This window comes from Penicillium vulpinum (assembly GCF_028829585.1).
Source record: "Penicillium vulpinum strain IBT 29486 chromosome Unknown utg000002l_segment0_segment0, whole genome shotgun sequence".
NCBI classification, from domain to species: Eukaryota; Fungi; Ascomycota; class Eurotiomycetes; order Eurotiales; family Aspergillaceae; genus Penicillium; species Penicillium vulpinum.
Genome location: NW_026643242.1, coordinates 4,686,062 through 4,701,599, shown reverse-complemented (window position 1 = coordinate 4,701,599; position 15,538 = coordinate 4,686,062). Strand labels below are relative to the sequence as shown.

The window sequence follows — 15,538 nt, the reverse complement described above, 5'->3', positions numbered from 1 at the left end:
TTCGTGGCTGGTAGGGGTATTTATCTATTGATCTTTTTCACTATATCGAGTCAACTGGATAATGTGTTAACACTACGGAGTAGAGGCTGACGGGCTATTCTTGTCAACTATGGGTTGGATCTAGGTTCCACTGATATCGAGCTTTAGATGATATGTGTGCTAGCTTAATGTTCAAGTTGCCAACTCGAGCTTGATTGATTGAAGACTTAGACTAGCAATGAATAACAAATCCTCATTGAATTGCCGGCTTTCATTGCGGATGAATCAAGCGCGGTTTAGAGGCAACAACGCATTGTCTAGAGTACTCCGAACTTACCAAAGAGACAGGTCTAACACTTAGATATATGGGATCCAACAACCCAAGACGACCTCTGCGCCTCCTTCAGTAGATGGTGACTTATTTGCACTATATTTATTTTTAATAATCTGCTATCATATTTGGCTACATCTGTTTCTAGAAAAAGAGCGAATACAAACTTACCACTAAGTCCCTGCATGTTCCTTGACCCCGGCAGCATAGGAATGTTCCGTCGTTGCAGAATTGCCCCCTTTGAGAGCACCCAGCTCTCGCTTCCAGATTTGGAGCGGCTTCAGCCATTGCGAAGGCAGCTAGTGCATACAGGACGATAAACAGCTTCATGTTTGAATTGCTTTGGAAACTTTGTTCAAATTTCTTCTTGAGATATTTGAAGAGGCAATGTAGAAGGGAAGTATGGATACACTGTTAAGAAATAGGGTCCATCACCACCGGGAGCTTCGAGCTTTATATAGACCATATACTAGTTTAAGTCTTTTGCTAATATGAGTAATGAATTGCAGATCTTTAGGACTGCATGCCTAATATACCACGCCATGCCCTACGGAGTACTAGTTCCCAAGTTCAGGTCGCAGTGCAGGAATTGGATCTGTTCGCACTGTAGCTTCTAAGTTGAAAAAGAATAGATCATAGAAATGTGCAGATCTTTGCTCAAACAGAAGGATCTCTGTGTAGATCAAATCTTGGCATTTTCGGAATACGAGCGAGCAGTTAGAGGAGATTACGCCTGCGCGATAGATGCGCATGGACCTGCACGAGTCATAAAAGCGAAACTAGAAGTTAACCAAGGGGTTGAATTAAACTGGTCATATCTATCTATACAGTATACAATCGAAAGTTGATAAGATGCAGGCACTTCACCTTCTAAGTCAAAAACTTATTCCCATCAGAAATCCAACTACCTATTCTACAAGCTCATCCAAAATACGTTCTCCATTTTGGTCCTTGCAACCTTCATCGGCCTGGAACTTGCCTCGTCCGCCGAAGCCGACAAAGGAGCAGAGGCTTCTGTGCAAATCAACAACTGCTTCACACTCTGTAGGATTGACGGTGGAGTGAGTTAATTCCACTTCCGTAACTTTGATTTCTGCCTAGTACTAGCATTTGTATTAGAGTCATGAGGGTTGTCAGCAGCAATGCATAAACACCTAGGAGATGCATAATGCCTAGAGGGCAATACAACATTAACAGCTAACATAGGTCTGATCCCTGGCTATGTATTGGCCGATTGTACTTGTTGCTATGGACACGTAGGAGGATAGATGGCCATCATTGCTGTCGTTTGATTTTTGTTGCTTATTTGACCGGCGTTGAGTCGCTGTACCTAGCGGTCAAGGTGTGTCACATCCATAGGCTGGATAATCTAAAATGCTCTATATCTAAAACACATAGATCATTTGCCCCTCACCTAATTCCCTAGCTTCCCTACTCCGTAATTAGCATAGATTTCACGCTGTACTCTATAAGGAAAACCTGAGGTTGCACATGCATTTGTGGGGGGCGGATAAAAACGGGAGATCGACACGCCTTGGCTGCATGGCTGATCGTCCTAACTGAAATATGTAGGGGAACGACACCTCATATCCCTCAAAACTGAGTTCTTTGCATATGGATATTCACTATCTGCATTGGAAATCACCGGGTCCCTAGTCAGCTATCCATAACTTAGGTAAAAGAGCTGGAAATAGTTGACAAAGATTGAGATTTTTACCCCATTCTAGCTAGATAGAGCCTCCGTTATGCCATCCGTTTCAGCTGCCAAGCGATGTTGGAAATACTTTTAGGTAAAGTCCAGGATCTTCCATATGATTACGGAGTAGAGATACCCGGTCCATGTGTAGGTATTCTAGTTACCTATATCTCAAGACTTGCATTGCACAGCTAGTAGTGAGAAGCCATTATGCTCACTTGGGGCTATATAATACCATCTTGATATTTCCAATTCAGTCTAGTATCACGTACGGGTGAGATTCAATTGAAATGTACAGAGATACTTACTATATAGAGTATCAAAGGAGCCAAAACTGATCAGGTGCTCTATAGAATACTGTGCTTGAAGATGGCTATGTTGAATCAACCCCATTCAAACTATGCAGAGGATGTTGCGTACCGACAATCCTGGTGGATACAAACTATCAATGAGGAATGACCAGTCATGCAGATATTATCGCAAGCTTTGAGGGGGATGGGGATGCGTTATGTGATTGGATTACCGTCAAACCTCTGTCATTACAGTCTTCGAAAGTGAACCGACATCAATGAATTCATCTTTCAATATCGAGTCCTACTCGTGTACAAGCTGACATCGGTAAGAATATAGTAGACCAATAGAGGTTTGGATATGAAAAGTGTTGAGAGTGGTTATACGACCACTATAGTTTACTCTCATGTAAATACATGTAAAAGATCTCCTCTTCAGGAAAGAAAGACATGGGTAAATACACAATGGTATGTATAGAAATGACACACTACCCTCGATCGACGATTTCTAGAAGACTTTTAAATATGTTTTCCTGCACAATCTTCAGTCTTGATGCCTTTTGATGTGTGCTTTTAGCTTTCTTGCGGTCACTGTGCACTAGTTCTTTGGTATCATCAGTAGTCCTTTTTGGTCAATCAATCGATCAAAGTTATTAGCCAGTTATAGTCTAACTAGTTTTGTATAACTATAACTATAAGTTGCAGGGGCTTCATCCAACTGAAGCAAGAACTCGAAGCCAAACGCAGAATTAGAATCAAGTACATCCCAAGAGCATACACTGACTGATTATAAAGTGTGTGAAATCAGCCCATTCCTGGATCTTGTAAACCAACAAACCCAGACCTCCTTATATAAGAAACATGAAATATAGAATGAGTGCGATAGAGTGCACCCTCTATCTTCCACTTTTTACTCTCCCCTCCCACCCGCCTCGGTTTCAATCGATGGTGTTTCTTCCTCCGGCCAGTTGGTGATATAGTTGTACCAGTGTAAGCCATTAAGCTTAGGAAACTCCCATAGCGAGGATATTATCAGATTGGATAATTTCCAGAGAATACATATCTGTATGCCAGCTTCCCTACTCTCGAATCAAAAAGCAATACACAACTACCATTTAAACATACATAAAATATTGATTTTTTTTCGTCTACTTTGCGCCTAGATGATCCAATGTTAATCATGGTAGCATATCTATTCCGTCTGTTTTTTGTTTAGTTAGCGAAGAGAATGAGGGAAAATATCATAGGCTTAGCTATCTACTTCCGCGCAGAAAGAGGGAGTTGCATGAGTGGATTGAGTAGTATCAGTTCTGCTGCGAAGTCCGGCATCTCTCTCTTCCTAGAATGTCAAAAATGTCCAGATAACTGCTGAGTGATCATGTGTGCTGTCTCCGGAATTGCTGAGGCGATTATTTGCGATATTTCAACTAAAGGTTCTCAAAGGATGCTAAGAAAAGCAAGTAACACATAAGAGAACCTTCCAAGGTCGGAACATATTTTCAGTATTGTCTACTTTATATAGCATAATTCATGGACAAAAATGATGGAGGAAGACATGAATTCTATAATAAGTTTGGTCTACCGGTCCTAACACCAGATCAAAGCAGAGCACTTTTCATCACAGCTAGTGCGTTCAATGCCACACCAGGCAGATCGTGCGAAATAGGAAAGGAAGCCATCATCTCAAGTCCATCTAGGAAGTCTCACATTTCAAAGACTCCCACGACGAGGGAATGCAATACCATCCACTGCCGGGTGATCAGTGAACCAGGTCACCTTATCACCAGCACCCTGGTTAACCAGAGCTGAAGGAAGACTAGCGCCCTCCTCCTGATCAAAGATCTGCTTGAGGATATCCTTTTTGCCGGCGCCGGTTGCGACAAAGGCGATGCTGATAGCGTGGGTAACAACAGGCAGGGTAAGAGTGATGCGCTTAGGCGGGGGCTTGGGGGAGTTTGTCTCAGCGGCAACCCAAGCGTCCTTCTCGCGCAGCAAGGCGTGACCAGGGAAGAGCGAGCAGGTGTGACCATCGGGGCCGCAGCCCAGGAGGATGAGATCGAAGATAGGGACTTTAACGCTGTCCTTGGCGGCGAATTCGCGCATCAGGTCCTCCCGGTAGAGATCTGCGAGTTCCTGGGGGTCGTCATCGTCAACGTGCTTCTCGTCGATTGGGTGGACGATAGGCGCGCCGAGTTCGGCGGGGATCTTGTTAACGAGTTCATCATTCAGCAGGCGGTAGTTGCTGTCCTCGTGGTCGAGTGGTACAGCGCGCTCATCGGCGAAGAAGATGTGCCACTTGGAGAATTGGGGTGTATCTTCAGGGGAGCCATTGCTGGGGGCGAGGAGGGCTTTGGCAAGGACGGTTGGCAGGGAGCCGCCGGAGACGGCGAGGCGGAATGTGCCGTGTCGGGCGAGTGCGGAGTTCTGGCAGCGGAGGACGTAGCCTCGCAATTGCGCCGCTAGGGCATCGGAGGTGGGAAAACTGAAAAGGTTGGGGTGTCCGGCCATAGTGAATAATATGTAATATGTGGGTGGGATGAGAATGAGGGGCAGGAGATATTTCGTGTTGGCGGGGCAAAGGGCCGAGATCTAAACGCTTTTTGGATTTAGGCCTGGACTCGGAGATAGTGATCGACTCGACAATCTGCCAAGGCAAGTTAGGAAAGAGAAGTGAAGGGAAGAGAGACGCCGGATTAGGAACATATGACGTTGCTGGCAAATGTTATGTCCCATGGGTCGATTCGTGGAATTTCGCGATGTTTCCGAGGATCGTCGCAGTTCACCCGAACCTTCCAAGATTGGAAATATCCGCTTCACTTTGCCACACCTTATTCGTCTTTGTTTTCTCTCATTAAACTAAGCTAGTATGTTTCTAATCATTCAAATTTAATGTAATTTGTATGTACTTTGTATACATCGTGCCATCCTAGAAGTATAAGGCAATATGACATCAGGATCTTCGTCTAGGATATCAATCTCAAGGATCTAGACAGTTTTCTAATAGTTTTAACTAGTTTTAAATAGCCTAAAAATATAAATCTCCAGATTTAAAGATATCAGCCTCTCCACCTTTTAAAGATGAAAAATGGGATCGCATTATAAGTCTAAATATTGGGAGCCCTGAAGGTTGACTAGCGTGAAGCCCAATACGCCCACCTACGTCTATGTGCATGATAGTGTTTCTCAAAATATCCCCCTTTCTAATTTAGTTCTGTTCTGGACCCAGTGGGGATAATACGTGTGCCTTTTGTTAAAATGGCTCTTAATGTGGTCGAGATCCGTCAATGAATGATCAAGGACATAATTGAACGTGCCGAAATTCCGGATAGATGAATAAAAAGAGCAGTGGGTTAATCGGTTGATCGGCATGTCCCACAGGTTTAGGTAGCAGAGTTATTGGAATGAGCGCATGCAGCCCAGTAAGCCCACATGTTATGATCGGCAATAGAAGGGGGGGGGGGGGGGAATAACGGAGCACTTTGTAGGATAGGGTAGAAAAGCATTGGGCTGGAAGCAATTTCAAAAGCCATCGCATGTTTCCCTGTTTCATATCTCTATCCCTTTCCTTGTTTATCAAGTCGAATCATCATCACATTAAAAACCGGGGTAAACCAAGAACTTTGGAAATCACGGGGCTCAACCGGATCAACTCAAAACATGCAACTTCCCCCCTTCCTCTTTTCAGACCCTCACTAAGAATCAAATTCGCCCAAAATGAGCTCTCCAGTCCAAATTACTCCTCAACCTCAGACCGACGACGTTGTTCGTCCAGCTGAGGCCTCTCCTCCACAGATCCTCGACATTGTCCGATGTTCTCGCTGCCAACAATCTCTCAGCCTAGGCCAATCAGGCTGCAGCATTGTTCAATTCGGTATGAACTCGTACTATTGCAGCCGTTGCGCAACCAAAGTCGGCTTCGGAGGATGAAACAAGAACAATATACAAACAATAAACCAAAACACCAATATCCAAACACCAAACCAAAACCAAATAAACCGGAGGATCTGGGGGGTCTGTGGAGTCTAGCGAGTGGTTGACCAGATCAACATCAAAAACCGACTTTCAAACCAACAAAAAATCATTCCCCCGTCGCGAGAATGCGACTTCCTTTCCCAATAGGATACCATTCTATCACGTCTCTTCGATACTTTCCTTCATTTTCGACTTCGCCTCGGACCCCGTTTCGAGAGTTCCTGTGAGATTTTGTGGACTGTGCTGGCACTGCCTGGTCTTTATTGATCACGATTTTTAAAAAAAAAAAAAAAAGATACCGGTTGATGGAAGTTTTCATGGGTTGACTTCGGTCAACTGGATTTCCTTAGGTATCTGAGACACCGGGGATGGCAGTCTGGGCATCAGTGGTTCTTGGTGCAACCACGGGACTTCGGACCGAGGTGCGCTTGGGAGATCATCGCATTTGGCTCATTCCACTCGGTCGGCATTGATCATATACAACATAAAGATATTGGATTCTTGTGTCTTGATTTGCCGAGCATATATATGGTTCTCTTGCAAGTTGAACAACTTTCTCGAGCGACAATGCTTCTTATAGTTATGTGTCCTTTCTATGCCTTTTGCATTATGTTATTGCAACTCATGCTTTGATTTCTTTCGCTTTTTAGCGAATCGCCTGCTGGATTCCTGTTTCATTATCTCTTTCGGGCCACATTGCCTGATATCACGCTTCCATTTCATATATCGAATTAGACACTCTACTTCATTCTTGTTTGAAATATAATATACAAACATGGCCCTCCAATTGCCACCACATAGAGTTACTACATAGATATTTAGTACAAGAATCCCGAGGCGATCATACGAATGAACTTAGATCTACATTTGGCACCCGGGGAATTCAAAGACCCCGCCTGTGAGAGGATAATTTATGACTGACATGAGAACCGAGCATTCTTTTAAACAGATCTTCTGCTACAATTCGCCCGTGAGAGAGGCCGTAAACATGCTCAAATGCCAGATTGACCATGTGATCTCCCCTGAAGCCCAATTTTTTGGTCGCGTATCGTCATAGTACAGCTTCGTCTCACACCGAGTAAACCATACATACTTGGAATGTATGTATCTCCCTATGTGGGTGGTCATTTGTCTTAATATAGTTTGAACAGTCGCACATACCCTGTGCCATGCTTTTTGTAGTAATCTGGCCCCTCAGATTGTCCCTGATCAAAGGAAGGGGACACAGATGAAGATCTTTCTGAAGATCTGTGAGACATTTGGTTTTGCATATTCTATACTAAGTACTGAGTACTCCGTACGCGTATACAACATAGATAGGATGTCCGTAAGTACATGGGTACTTGAGTATTCCACATACCTGAAAGTTGTCGAGGAACGGGAACGCCTAATGTAGACCTACTGGGACCTGCAGTGTGACTATCCAGGGAGGCATACGGAATAGGCCGTAAGACCCCATGTTCAGGGCAATGAATTTGAGCGCGGAGATACCCTTATTTCCAGAATAATATTACTATCTCACTATATTTATCTGCAGGTACTTAATCAATAGTCAATGTAATTGATCCACAAAAGAGAAAAAAACCAATAATAACTACAGGGTATGACTGCTCACGTTGACCCGCTCTGATCGGGCTCTGATCGAAGATCCTCTTGTTAAAATAATTTCTTTTATCCTTCATTTCTGTCCATTCTTTTGCTTTTTCAAGAGTTCCGATCTGACAATAAACACAGAAGTCAATGTGATGAATACAGGTCCCCTCTGCATACTCTGCATGTCCGATCCGGATCTAGCGGTGTAACACTACATACTCCGTATTAAGTCCAGTAAGCACATCTTTCGAAGTGATTTGCCTCCTGTGCACGGATATACCCGGCACTTGAAGAAGATTATCATTTCAATATTTATAACAAAGGGGAGGGGACATTATTAGAATCACCATACAATGCCCTCAAGTGGAACTATATCCGGGAAGTGGGACGGCAGAGCCACGCTCTATTGCATTTGGCAGAGCTCAGCTCATGGTGAAAATGACATATCTCAGCCAGAAGGAGAAAGGGAACTGCTTGTTCTCTGATATGACTGGCTACTGCTGATCGTCTAGCGTCGTCATTCGCTCAGATTCTGCAGTATTCTGGGTCCCCATGATTTCTACTTGCAAGCCATGAACAAGACTATCGTAGATTATTACTAGCCCTAAGAAAATTAATTGGCTATATTATATATCATCAAAACTATTCTTGTGAAACCTCGACGCATCCTATTTTTTTTTTTGATTCCATGACTTTATAATCTGCTCATTCTTCGTCCAGCTCGTGGAGGGGTTTATGTCTTTTCTCTGCAGTGTGTGTCGGTCAGACCAATTCGTTGACTTGCATGTATCCCACAGGAGAAAAAATAAAGGTAGGCTTGTGCGATTTTGCTTCCTAAGAATTGCACCCTCATGCTTGGTAATATCCAAGAAGAGCGGGGAATTCAAAGGTATCACCATATTTATATACCCTGAGCTAACATGGGCCTCCGACAGAGCGTATAATTGCCCAAGTTCTGGACTCAACCGAACACCTGGTCGGACAAGTCGAGCCCCGACTGTTTCGCAACGCCGACAGACCGGGATATTTGCAAGCATCGACATTTACCTTCCATTTAAATCCATACGTCTAAGCTAGCGCGCTTACGGCACTGAAAATACCGGGGTGCATTGTTCTGAGATATCTGCAGCCATGCCTCTCCTCGGTCGTGATAAAGGTCGCCCCAGATCGCGCAGGTCGGATGATGAGTTTGTCATATTCCTTCAAGGCGTGAGTTTAATATGAACTATCTCAGATGGCGTTGAAAGACTAATAAGGAGACTAGATTCCACCTCATTGCCGCTGGCAGGAACTCAAGGATCTCGTCCGCCAAACTGCACTTCATATTCGCCAGGCAGTAGTATATGATGACAGCCATGGATTCCCCACCGGACTAGGCCAAATCATCGTCAAGAATGAGGATGAGGCCTGGCGAACGTACCGTATGTGTTGATATCCCGCAATCTCCGAAGCCCCGCCCTAACAACCCCACAGACCGGCTGTCAACCAGCGGATGGGACGGCCAGAGCCTGGTCGTCACACTATCGCGGACCAGTACACCCACCAAGCCCATTGCTGGGCCTACAAGAAGTCCAGCAATGATGTCCACAGGTTACATCTCTGGCCACTCCACGCCTCCACTAGTACACGGAAACATGGCCGTTCCCCCGTCACCCGTCTCGCCAGAGTGAGCTTACCATACCCCCGAATATGAACTAGAAAGCTAATCCCCCCCATCCAGATCTTCCCACCCTGCCACTCCACCATATCCATACCAAGATTACGGCGTCATGATGGTACCGATACCAATGGCACCGCAAGCATTCATTCCCATGATGCCAGACCCTCACGCACCACCAATGCAATGTTTCCCCCCATCCCCAGTAATAAACGGCACAATGTACGAGCCGCATTGGAACATGGCACCAGGATATCAGATGTCACCTCCACAACACATGCACCACGCAGGCGATAAACAACCACAGAACTACCAGCACTACCACCATGAACCTCGCAAAGGCACAAACCCCAATTCCCCCTCCTTCTACCCAGACCGCCGAGCCATCACCATCGAGAACTTGAATGCAGTTACTACATGCGCCGATCTAAAAACCCTTCTGCAGACAGCCGGCACTGTCCAGAAATGCAACATAGCCACCATGGACTCGGCCGATAGAGACAGCCAGCTCCGCGGCTTGATCACCATGCAAACAGCAGACGAGGCACAGTGCGCTGTGACCATGTTCAATAATCTGAGTTTCATGGGGTCGCGAATTAGGGTGAAGGTTGATCGGGACTCGCATCTCACGCGGGCTGTAAGCTTTGATGGTGTAGGTGCTGGTGCTTGTTCTGGATCAGATACAGCGGGCTCGGTGCCAGGAACTGGGGATACGTATCAGTCATGGGCTGAAGAGATGGCCTCAGAAGTCAATGTTGTTGATACTTGCAAGCCGCTGGTGATAGATGGGTCTGGGTTGAATAGGTCGGTTGAGATTTTGTCGACGTCTGCGCCTACCTGAGGGCTATATATGTACGTATTATTCGAGGTGAGAAGGTGGTTGATATTCAAACATACATATGTTCCGCTCATGCTTTGCTTTTTTTATTGACTTTCACTGATGGTTTTTTTGATCGCTTCCCATGTAAAGTATTTCGTGCTTCCTGCGTTTCTTTGGCTATACATCCTTTAGCAAAGGAGGATCCCTCCTACTATGTACAATTCCTATTCTTGGACTACATAGGTCCAACCTCCCAGACCTCTGTTTGCTTTATGTATAACTAAAGATAAAATTACCATAGATGGTTTTATTCACCTTCCCTATTTGACCGACCGCACTAGATACAAATCCGTATAGGCATTTCTATGCGGACACAACCTCTTCCCAGACGTAAAGTTTTCCAGCGCTATCCGATCCTCACAATCCAAAGTCCAAATCCTTGATAAATCTTGATCCTCCAAAGCTGCCAGTAAAGAACCAACCAATACCCCAATCATCCTCGGCCCAAAAGTCGGCTTGGCAGGACATTCAAACGGCGGACAGCCAAAAGGCATAAACGCATCTCGCTGCGCTGGCGTAAGAGCAGACCAGCGACTCGGATTGAATCGCTCTGCATCAGAACCCCAGATATCAGATCTCAGATGACATCCTTCGATATCAGCTGACTTGATTTCATAAGATGTTCTCAAAACCTGGTCCCACTGATATGCCCGGTGTACATGTCTCGTAGGCACGTATAGTCGGAGCGATTCGCGGACTATGTGCTTTGCACTGGGTGAGCTCTGAACACCAGATGTATCAGCATCGTCTGTGCAGGGGCGACTGGGTGGGGATCCAGAGTCTGTGTCGAATTGTAGTTTCGTTGGCTTAGAAGCAAAATTAATCATTGTTTCCTGCCACCCTGTTTCTTCTTTGCCAGTGGCAAATTTGATCTCTAGGAAAGCTCGTAGCACGACACGCCACATCGTCTCGAATGAAGGCAGGATGAGATTCAGTGGGTTATCCTCTGGATGACCGTGTTTCCCGAAGATATCGGCCAGCGAAGTCTGGAGCAATACATCATCTTCAAATCTGGGGATATCATTCCCCGTGGCTTTTAGCTTTGAGGATATCCAGACTCGATTTATAGACTGCGCTAGGCTCAGTAGACTCTCATCGCCTGTCTGATCGTGAGTCTTTTTGTCGAACATCAGGTATAGTACAACTTTCAATGAAAGTATTTGTGCTAGACTAGCAATGTTTATTCGATTGTGGTCGACCTTCTGCTTCCCTTTATGACAGCTGTTGCCGCAACTATCATTCATCCCGGGGAAGCCATACTCGATCCAGTGGCTACTCGTGACTCTGGCAAACTCGGATATGTCGCGCCACTGCTCCGTCGATAGATTGATCAATGGTTTGACTTTCTCGACGAACATACTGGCGTGGATACTGTCTGTGCGGGTGAAGGCGTTGTCGATTCCGAAGGCGATGGGAAGATGTTTATTCGCTATTGCTTTCGCTTGATGCGGCGAGAGGATATTCGGCTGATGTTCTGTGGACTCCAACGTGCCGGCAATGATACAGCGACATGTCCCTGGGTGATTTGATGTGGAATTGGTTGGCTGCCATTTCCCCCATATTACAATAAGAAGAAGGGATACTCCGAGGATGATTGAAGCGGCTAGAGGAAACATTTCAATTATGGATTGAAGAGTTGGTGGTCAATTACGGAGCCATACTTATAGCACAGACGATAAAAGGAGTATAAATCATGCAGCATGAATGGAGAGGGTGGCCTTGTTTGCTTTTGTCTTGACCATCTGTTGTCTTTCGATTTGTAAAACATAACCTTGTACAAACTGATGCCATGTTCCGTGTGAAGATATATGCTATAAGGCAATAGAACCGTGTTTGTGCGCATTGTCTCAGAGGTAGTGAAGAAAATTAGGGTTTCCCCTTTTAACAAACGAATAGAAAGGCTGCATGTTTCACAAAGCAAAGGAGTGGGATTCTAAAAGGGAGAATTGTATCTCAACTCAGGTGGATTCTCCAAAAAAAACGGTAAATATTTGTGTACAATCATCAATTCATTCAAACAGGCGTGTTATCTTGGGTGTTCGTCAATGTAAGTCTCATATCTCATCCAGTGACCATATCCAATCGTTGCGATCAATATCAAAAACGCCGCTATGAAACCCAGGTAGTATGACATTCATTTCCTTTTCCATCAGAGCTTCTCAGTGAGCTCAAGCCATGTCTATTTTGCATGGCTAATCATCTCTGCGTAAAGGTCCTCTGGGATCTTACGGACGAGGAGAACTGTCAAAGCAATGATCTCCTTTGCGTCGAGGGGAGGGAACGAGCGGAGAATTTTGTTTGGGCTATACTCAAGTTAGTTTTTTTTTACAAAAGAAATCTGAAGAACAGACTAGAATTTACCTCGAACTCTCAAAAATTTGGTCCCGCATACGGATTAGCTGGGCGACAATGCATAGAATGTTCAGGTGTGATCCATATGCAAACAGGAAATCCCACAGATGCAACACCTCTGGCAACGGAGGTGTACAAGCGCAGAGGGTCAATACGGATGGGAATGCGTACAGCTCGGCGTGCATACCCTTGGAGAACAGATATGCTGCAAGCTTGGGCTCCACAATCTCAAGGCATCGGTCGACCAAACGGAGACCCCTGTGGACTCCATCCATGGCACCACGGATATAGCCTGGACATTCGCGCGTGACAAAGTAATGGAACAGAGCAAATGCTTCCACCTCGCTACGGGCAGCATAGAGGAATGGCGCACACAAGACATTCATGCCTTGGACGTACATGGCCGAGTCGCTTGTGTTACTATTGGTGATCTTCTCCAGCTCTCCGCCAAAGGGGGACTCCTCTGCAATGCTAGGTGGTGCATTCACTAGAAGCTCCATCTCACGGCGCCGAGATGACGATGGTCGAGACCGAGGTTTCGGCCTAGAATCGTGAAGTTTCCATGCCACAGCATTGAGAAGACGAATCAAGCTTGCTTCTGTGACTCGGCGTTTGAAGAGAGGGTCTGTGGCTAGTGTGCGAAAAGTATCATTGCGAATTTTGGCGTAAGCGGGAGAACGGCCACGATGGATAAGAGCAAGGTAGTCGTCGGTGGGCATAGGAGGAACGTCAAGTAGGACGAGCCAGAGGTAGATTCGGTATGGCGACTATCATTGCGAAGTGTTAGACATTAATCTTGCAAAACAGACTAAGGACCCTTCACCATGCCATCTCCGTCGGCATCCACTCTACTGGATAGGACGAGGTATTTGAGCTCTCGCAGTCCCTCATGGGGATTTGAACCCTGCGGTCCATCGCGCAAGAAGTTCTCCAAAAGCGATCGCTTTACCCCAAATCCTGACCCTGTTTTCCGCGCGGGTCTTCTATGAGTCGCAGGTGGTGTTGCCGCAGCTTCACGAGAAGCTGCGTCGCTATTTGATCGAGCTCGGCGATGTGCGCGCGCTCGAGTTGCAGCACCAGGAGTTGCTGCTGCTGCTGAATCAGCTTCGTGGGAGCCAACTTGGTGAGAGGCCTGGGTCTGGGCAATAAGCGCACTAGAGGTTGACAGCACTTGGTGGGATTGGATCTTTCGGAGGGTTCGCATGGTTCGCGGTGATGCTGGTGTGTCGGGGCCCGGGACGCCGAGGGCCCAGGAGGGCTGAGGTTTGGCCATTTTTCTGCAATCAAGTCTGCATTGGAGGACCACGGACAGACATCTTTGGGAAACGAGGTAAGATGAGCGCAGTTGACGGGAGGAGGTGTATCAGATCGCGGTGGCTGGAGCTTTTCTGCCGATGAAATGCGGAAGGTGTTGGCTCCGACATATACTTCCACTTTTACTATTTACTTAGTTTACTACTTTTACTGAAATTTTCCTTTGCTAATTGAATAACTAATGGTACATAATCATTCATAACAAGCTTCGTATATCTGATCTTTGCTTATACAGCATTGAAATCTCTCAGCTGCCAAAAGCCTTGGAGATAAGACGCAACCCCCTAACGCCAACTTAATTGAAACCCATATTCATGATAGCAGCTCATGCATGTGTTGAATCTCCTTCATGTTTCGCATTACTCCCGTTCTCTCCACCCATAACGCTGCGCACAAAGTCATGATACTGGAAAACCTCGCCCTTCTTACCCATCCCTCCTGACTTCGCTCCCCGACCAATAAATGCCGGGCGCCCTACAAACCCACTGAAGACTTCATCTATCTGTCTTTCGGTCAATCGTTCCTCTCCGTCTTCTGGGGAAGTATGTAGTAGAGCATCACGTAATTCAGCGGCGTCGATTTGCCCGTTGTCATCGTCATCAAACGCGGCAAGAGCGTTGAGAAGCTCTTGTGAAGGCGACATTGATGCCATCAGCCCGGAAAGTGTATTCAAAAAGTTTGGGAAGTTCATAGTCTTGCCTGCTCCTGGTGGGAAGAAGCGCGACAGAGTAGACTGGGACGAGTCTTGGCCTGTTCAAACACTCAGATTAGCTCCTCATGCTGGAATTTCGAAAAAATATAAATAGGTTTCTTCCTACCCAAAGTTGTCAACACATCAATTACATCATCTTTGTCCACAAGCCCGTCATTATCCCGATCGAGAACCTGGAAAGCTTCTCTGATCTCCCTCACTTGTTGCGCCGATAGCTTTCCAGCCGCATCACCAGATGGGGCTTCAAAGACACTCCTCCTTGTCCCAAGTATCGGAGATAAGCTGCCTGGCGACCGCGCTCCTTTTGTTGGGGAAGGAGAGAGCTCTCTGCCAAAGTTCGGCTGGGGAATGGGCCGCTCGCTCTTCGGAGAATACGATTCGCCATCCTCCACTGTATATGATTGATTGAGCTTGCTGGGAGATACCATAGGTGTATATGCCCGGTTTGGAGAACTCCCTGGGGTGCCTCCTGTGCGAGTGGCCGAGGGCGGCGAGTTTGGAGTAGACGGGCGCCGGAACGGGGACGCCCTCGGCGACCCAAAGGATAAGGGCGATGGTTTAAATGTGGGGTTGTTGGCCTAGATAATTGTTAGTCTTGGATGGGTGTATCATCACTCAAAAACCTCACTCACCATGGTGAATGTCGCGCGTGGGCTGAATTATGAATTGTAAACAGCCTATGACGAAGGTTTGCTTATCGATGTAAACAAGCCTCGGGCTGGCACAACAACATGATTCTGCCACCGTCTTTCCCACCGCCTA

General features: G+C 46.2%; 6 protein-coding genes across 6 annotated transcripts; 2 read left to right on the top strand and 4 right to left on the bottom strand.

Annotated features, from left to right (window-relative positions):
- Positions 1–4,006: 4,006 nt before the first annotated feature.
- Positions 4,007–4,804, bottom strand: N7479_004788 (6-phosphogluconolactonase; the record flags this gene model as incomplete). Its single annotated transcript, XM_057252485.1, has 1 exon — positions 4,007–4,804. One exon carries the CDS (start codon positions 4,802–4,804, stop codon positions 4,007–4,009), a length of 798 nt encoding a protein of 265 aa, XP_057111810.1.
- A 1,206-nt stretch (positions 4,805–6,010) lies between these two features.
- On the top strand, positions 6,011–6,223 carry N7479_004787 (uncharacterized protein; the record flags this gene model as incomplete). The annotated part of the gene is made up of 1 exon (XM_057252484.1): positions 6,011–6,223. One exon carries the CDS (start codon positions 6,011–6,013, stop codon positions 6,221–6,223), a length of 213 nt encoding a protein of 70 aa, XP_057111809.1.
- Positions 6,224–8,992: 2,769 nt separating this feature from the next.
- Positions 8,993–10,359, top strand: N7479_004786 (RNA-binding protein; the record flags this gene model as incomplete). Its single annotated transcript, XM_057252483.1, has 4 exons — positions 8,993–9,070; positions 9,126–9,282; positions 9,335–9,527; positions 9,582–10,359. 4 exons carry the CDS (start codon positions 8,993–8,995, stop codon positions 10,357–10,359), a joined length of 1,206 nt encoding a protein of 401 aa, XP_057111808.1.
- Positions 10,360–10,658: 299 nt separating this feature from the next.
- Positions 10,659–12,014, bottom strand: N7479_004785 (Cytochrome P450; the record flags this gene model as incomplete). Its single annotated transcript, XM_057252482.1, has 1 exon — positions 10,659–12,014. One exon carries the CDS (start codon positions 12,012–12,014, stop codon positions 10,659–10,661), a length of 1,356 nt encoding a protein of 451 aa, XP_057111807.1.
- A 563-nt stretch (positions 12,015–12,577) lies between these two features.
- N7479_004784 (TBC domain-containing protein) lies at positions 12,578–14,023 on the bottom strand (the record flags this gene model as incomplete). The annotated part of the gene is made up of 3 exons (XM_057252481.1): positions 12,578–12,701; positions 12,760–13,517; positions 13,574–14,023. The coding sequence occupies 3 exons, from the start codon at positions 14,021–14,023 to the stop codon at positions 12,578–12,580; spliced, it is 1,332 nt and encodes a 443-aa protein (XP_057111806.1).
- A 366-nt stretch (positions 14,024–14,389) lies between these two features.
- N7479_004783 (uncharacterized protein) lies at positions 14,390–15,411 on the bottom strand (the record flags this gene model as incomplete). The annotated part of the gene is made up of 3 exons (XM_057252480.1): positions 14,390–14,814; positions 14,883–15,354; positions 15,409–15,411. The coding sequence occupies 3 exons, from the start codon at positions 15,409–15,411 to the stop codon at positions 14,390–14,392; spliced, it is 900 nt and encodes a 299-aa protein (XP_057111805.1).
- Positions 15,412–15,538: the final 127 nt, after the last annotated feature.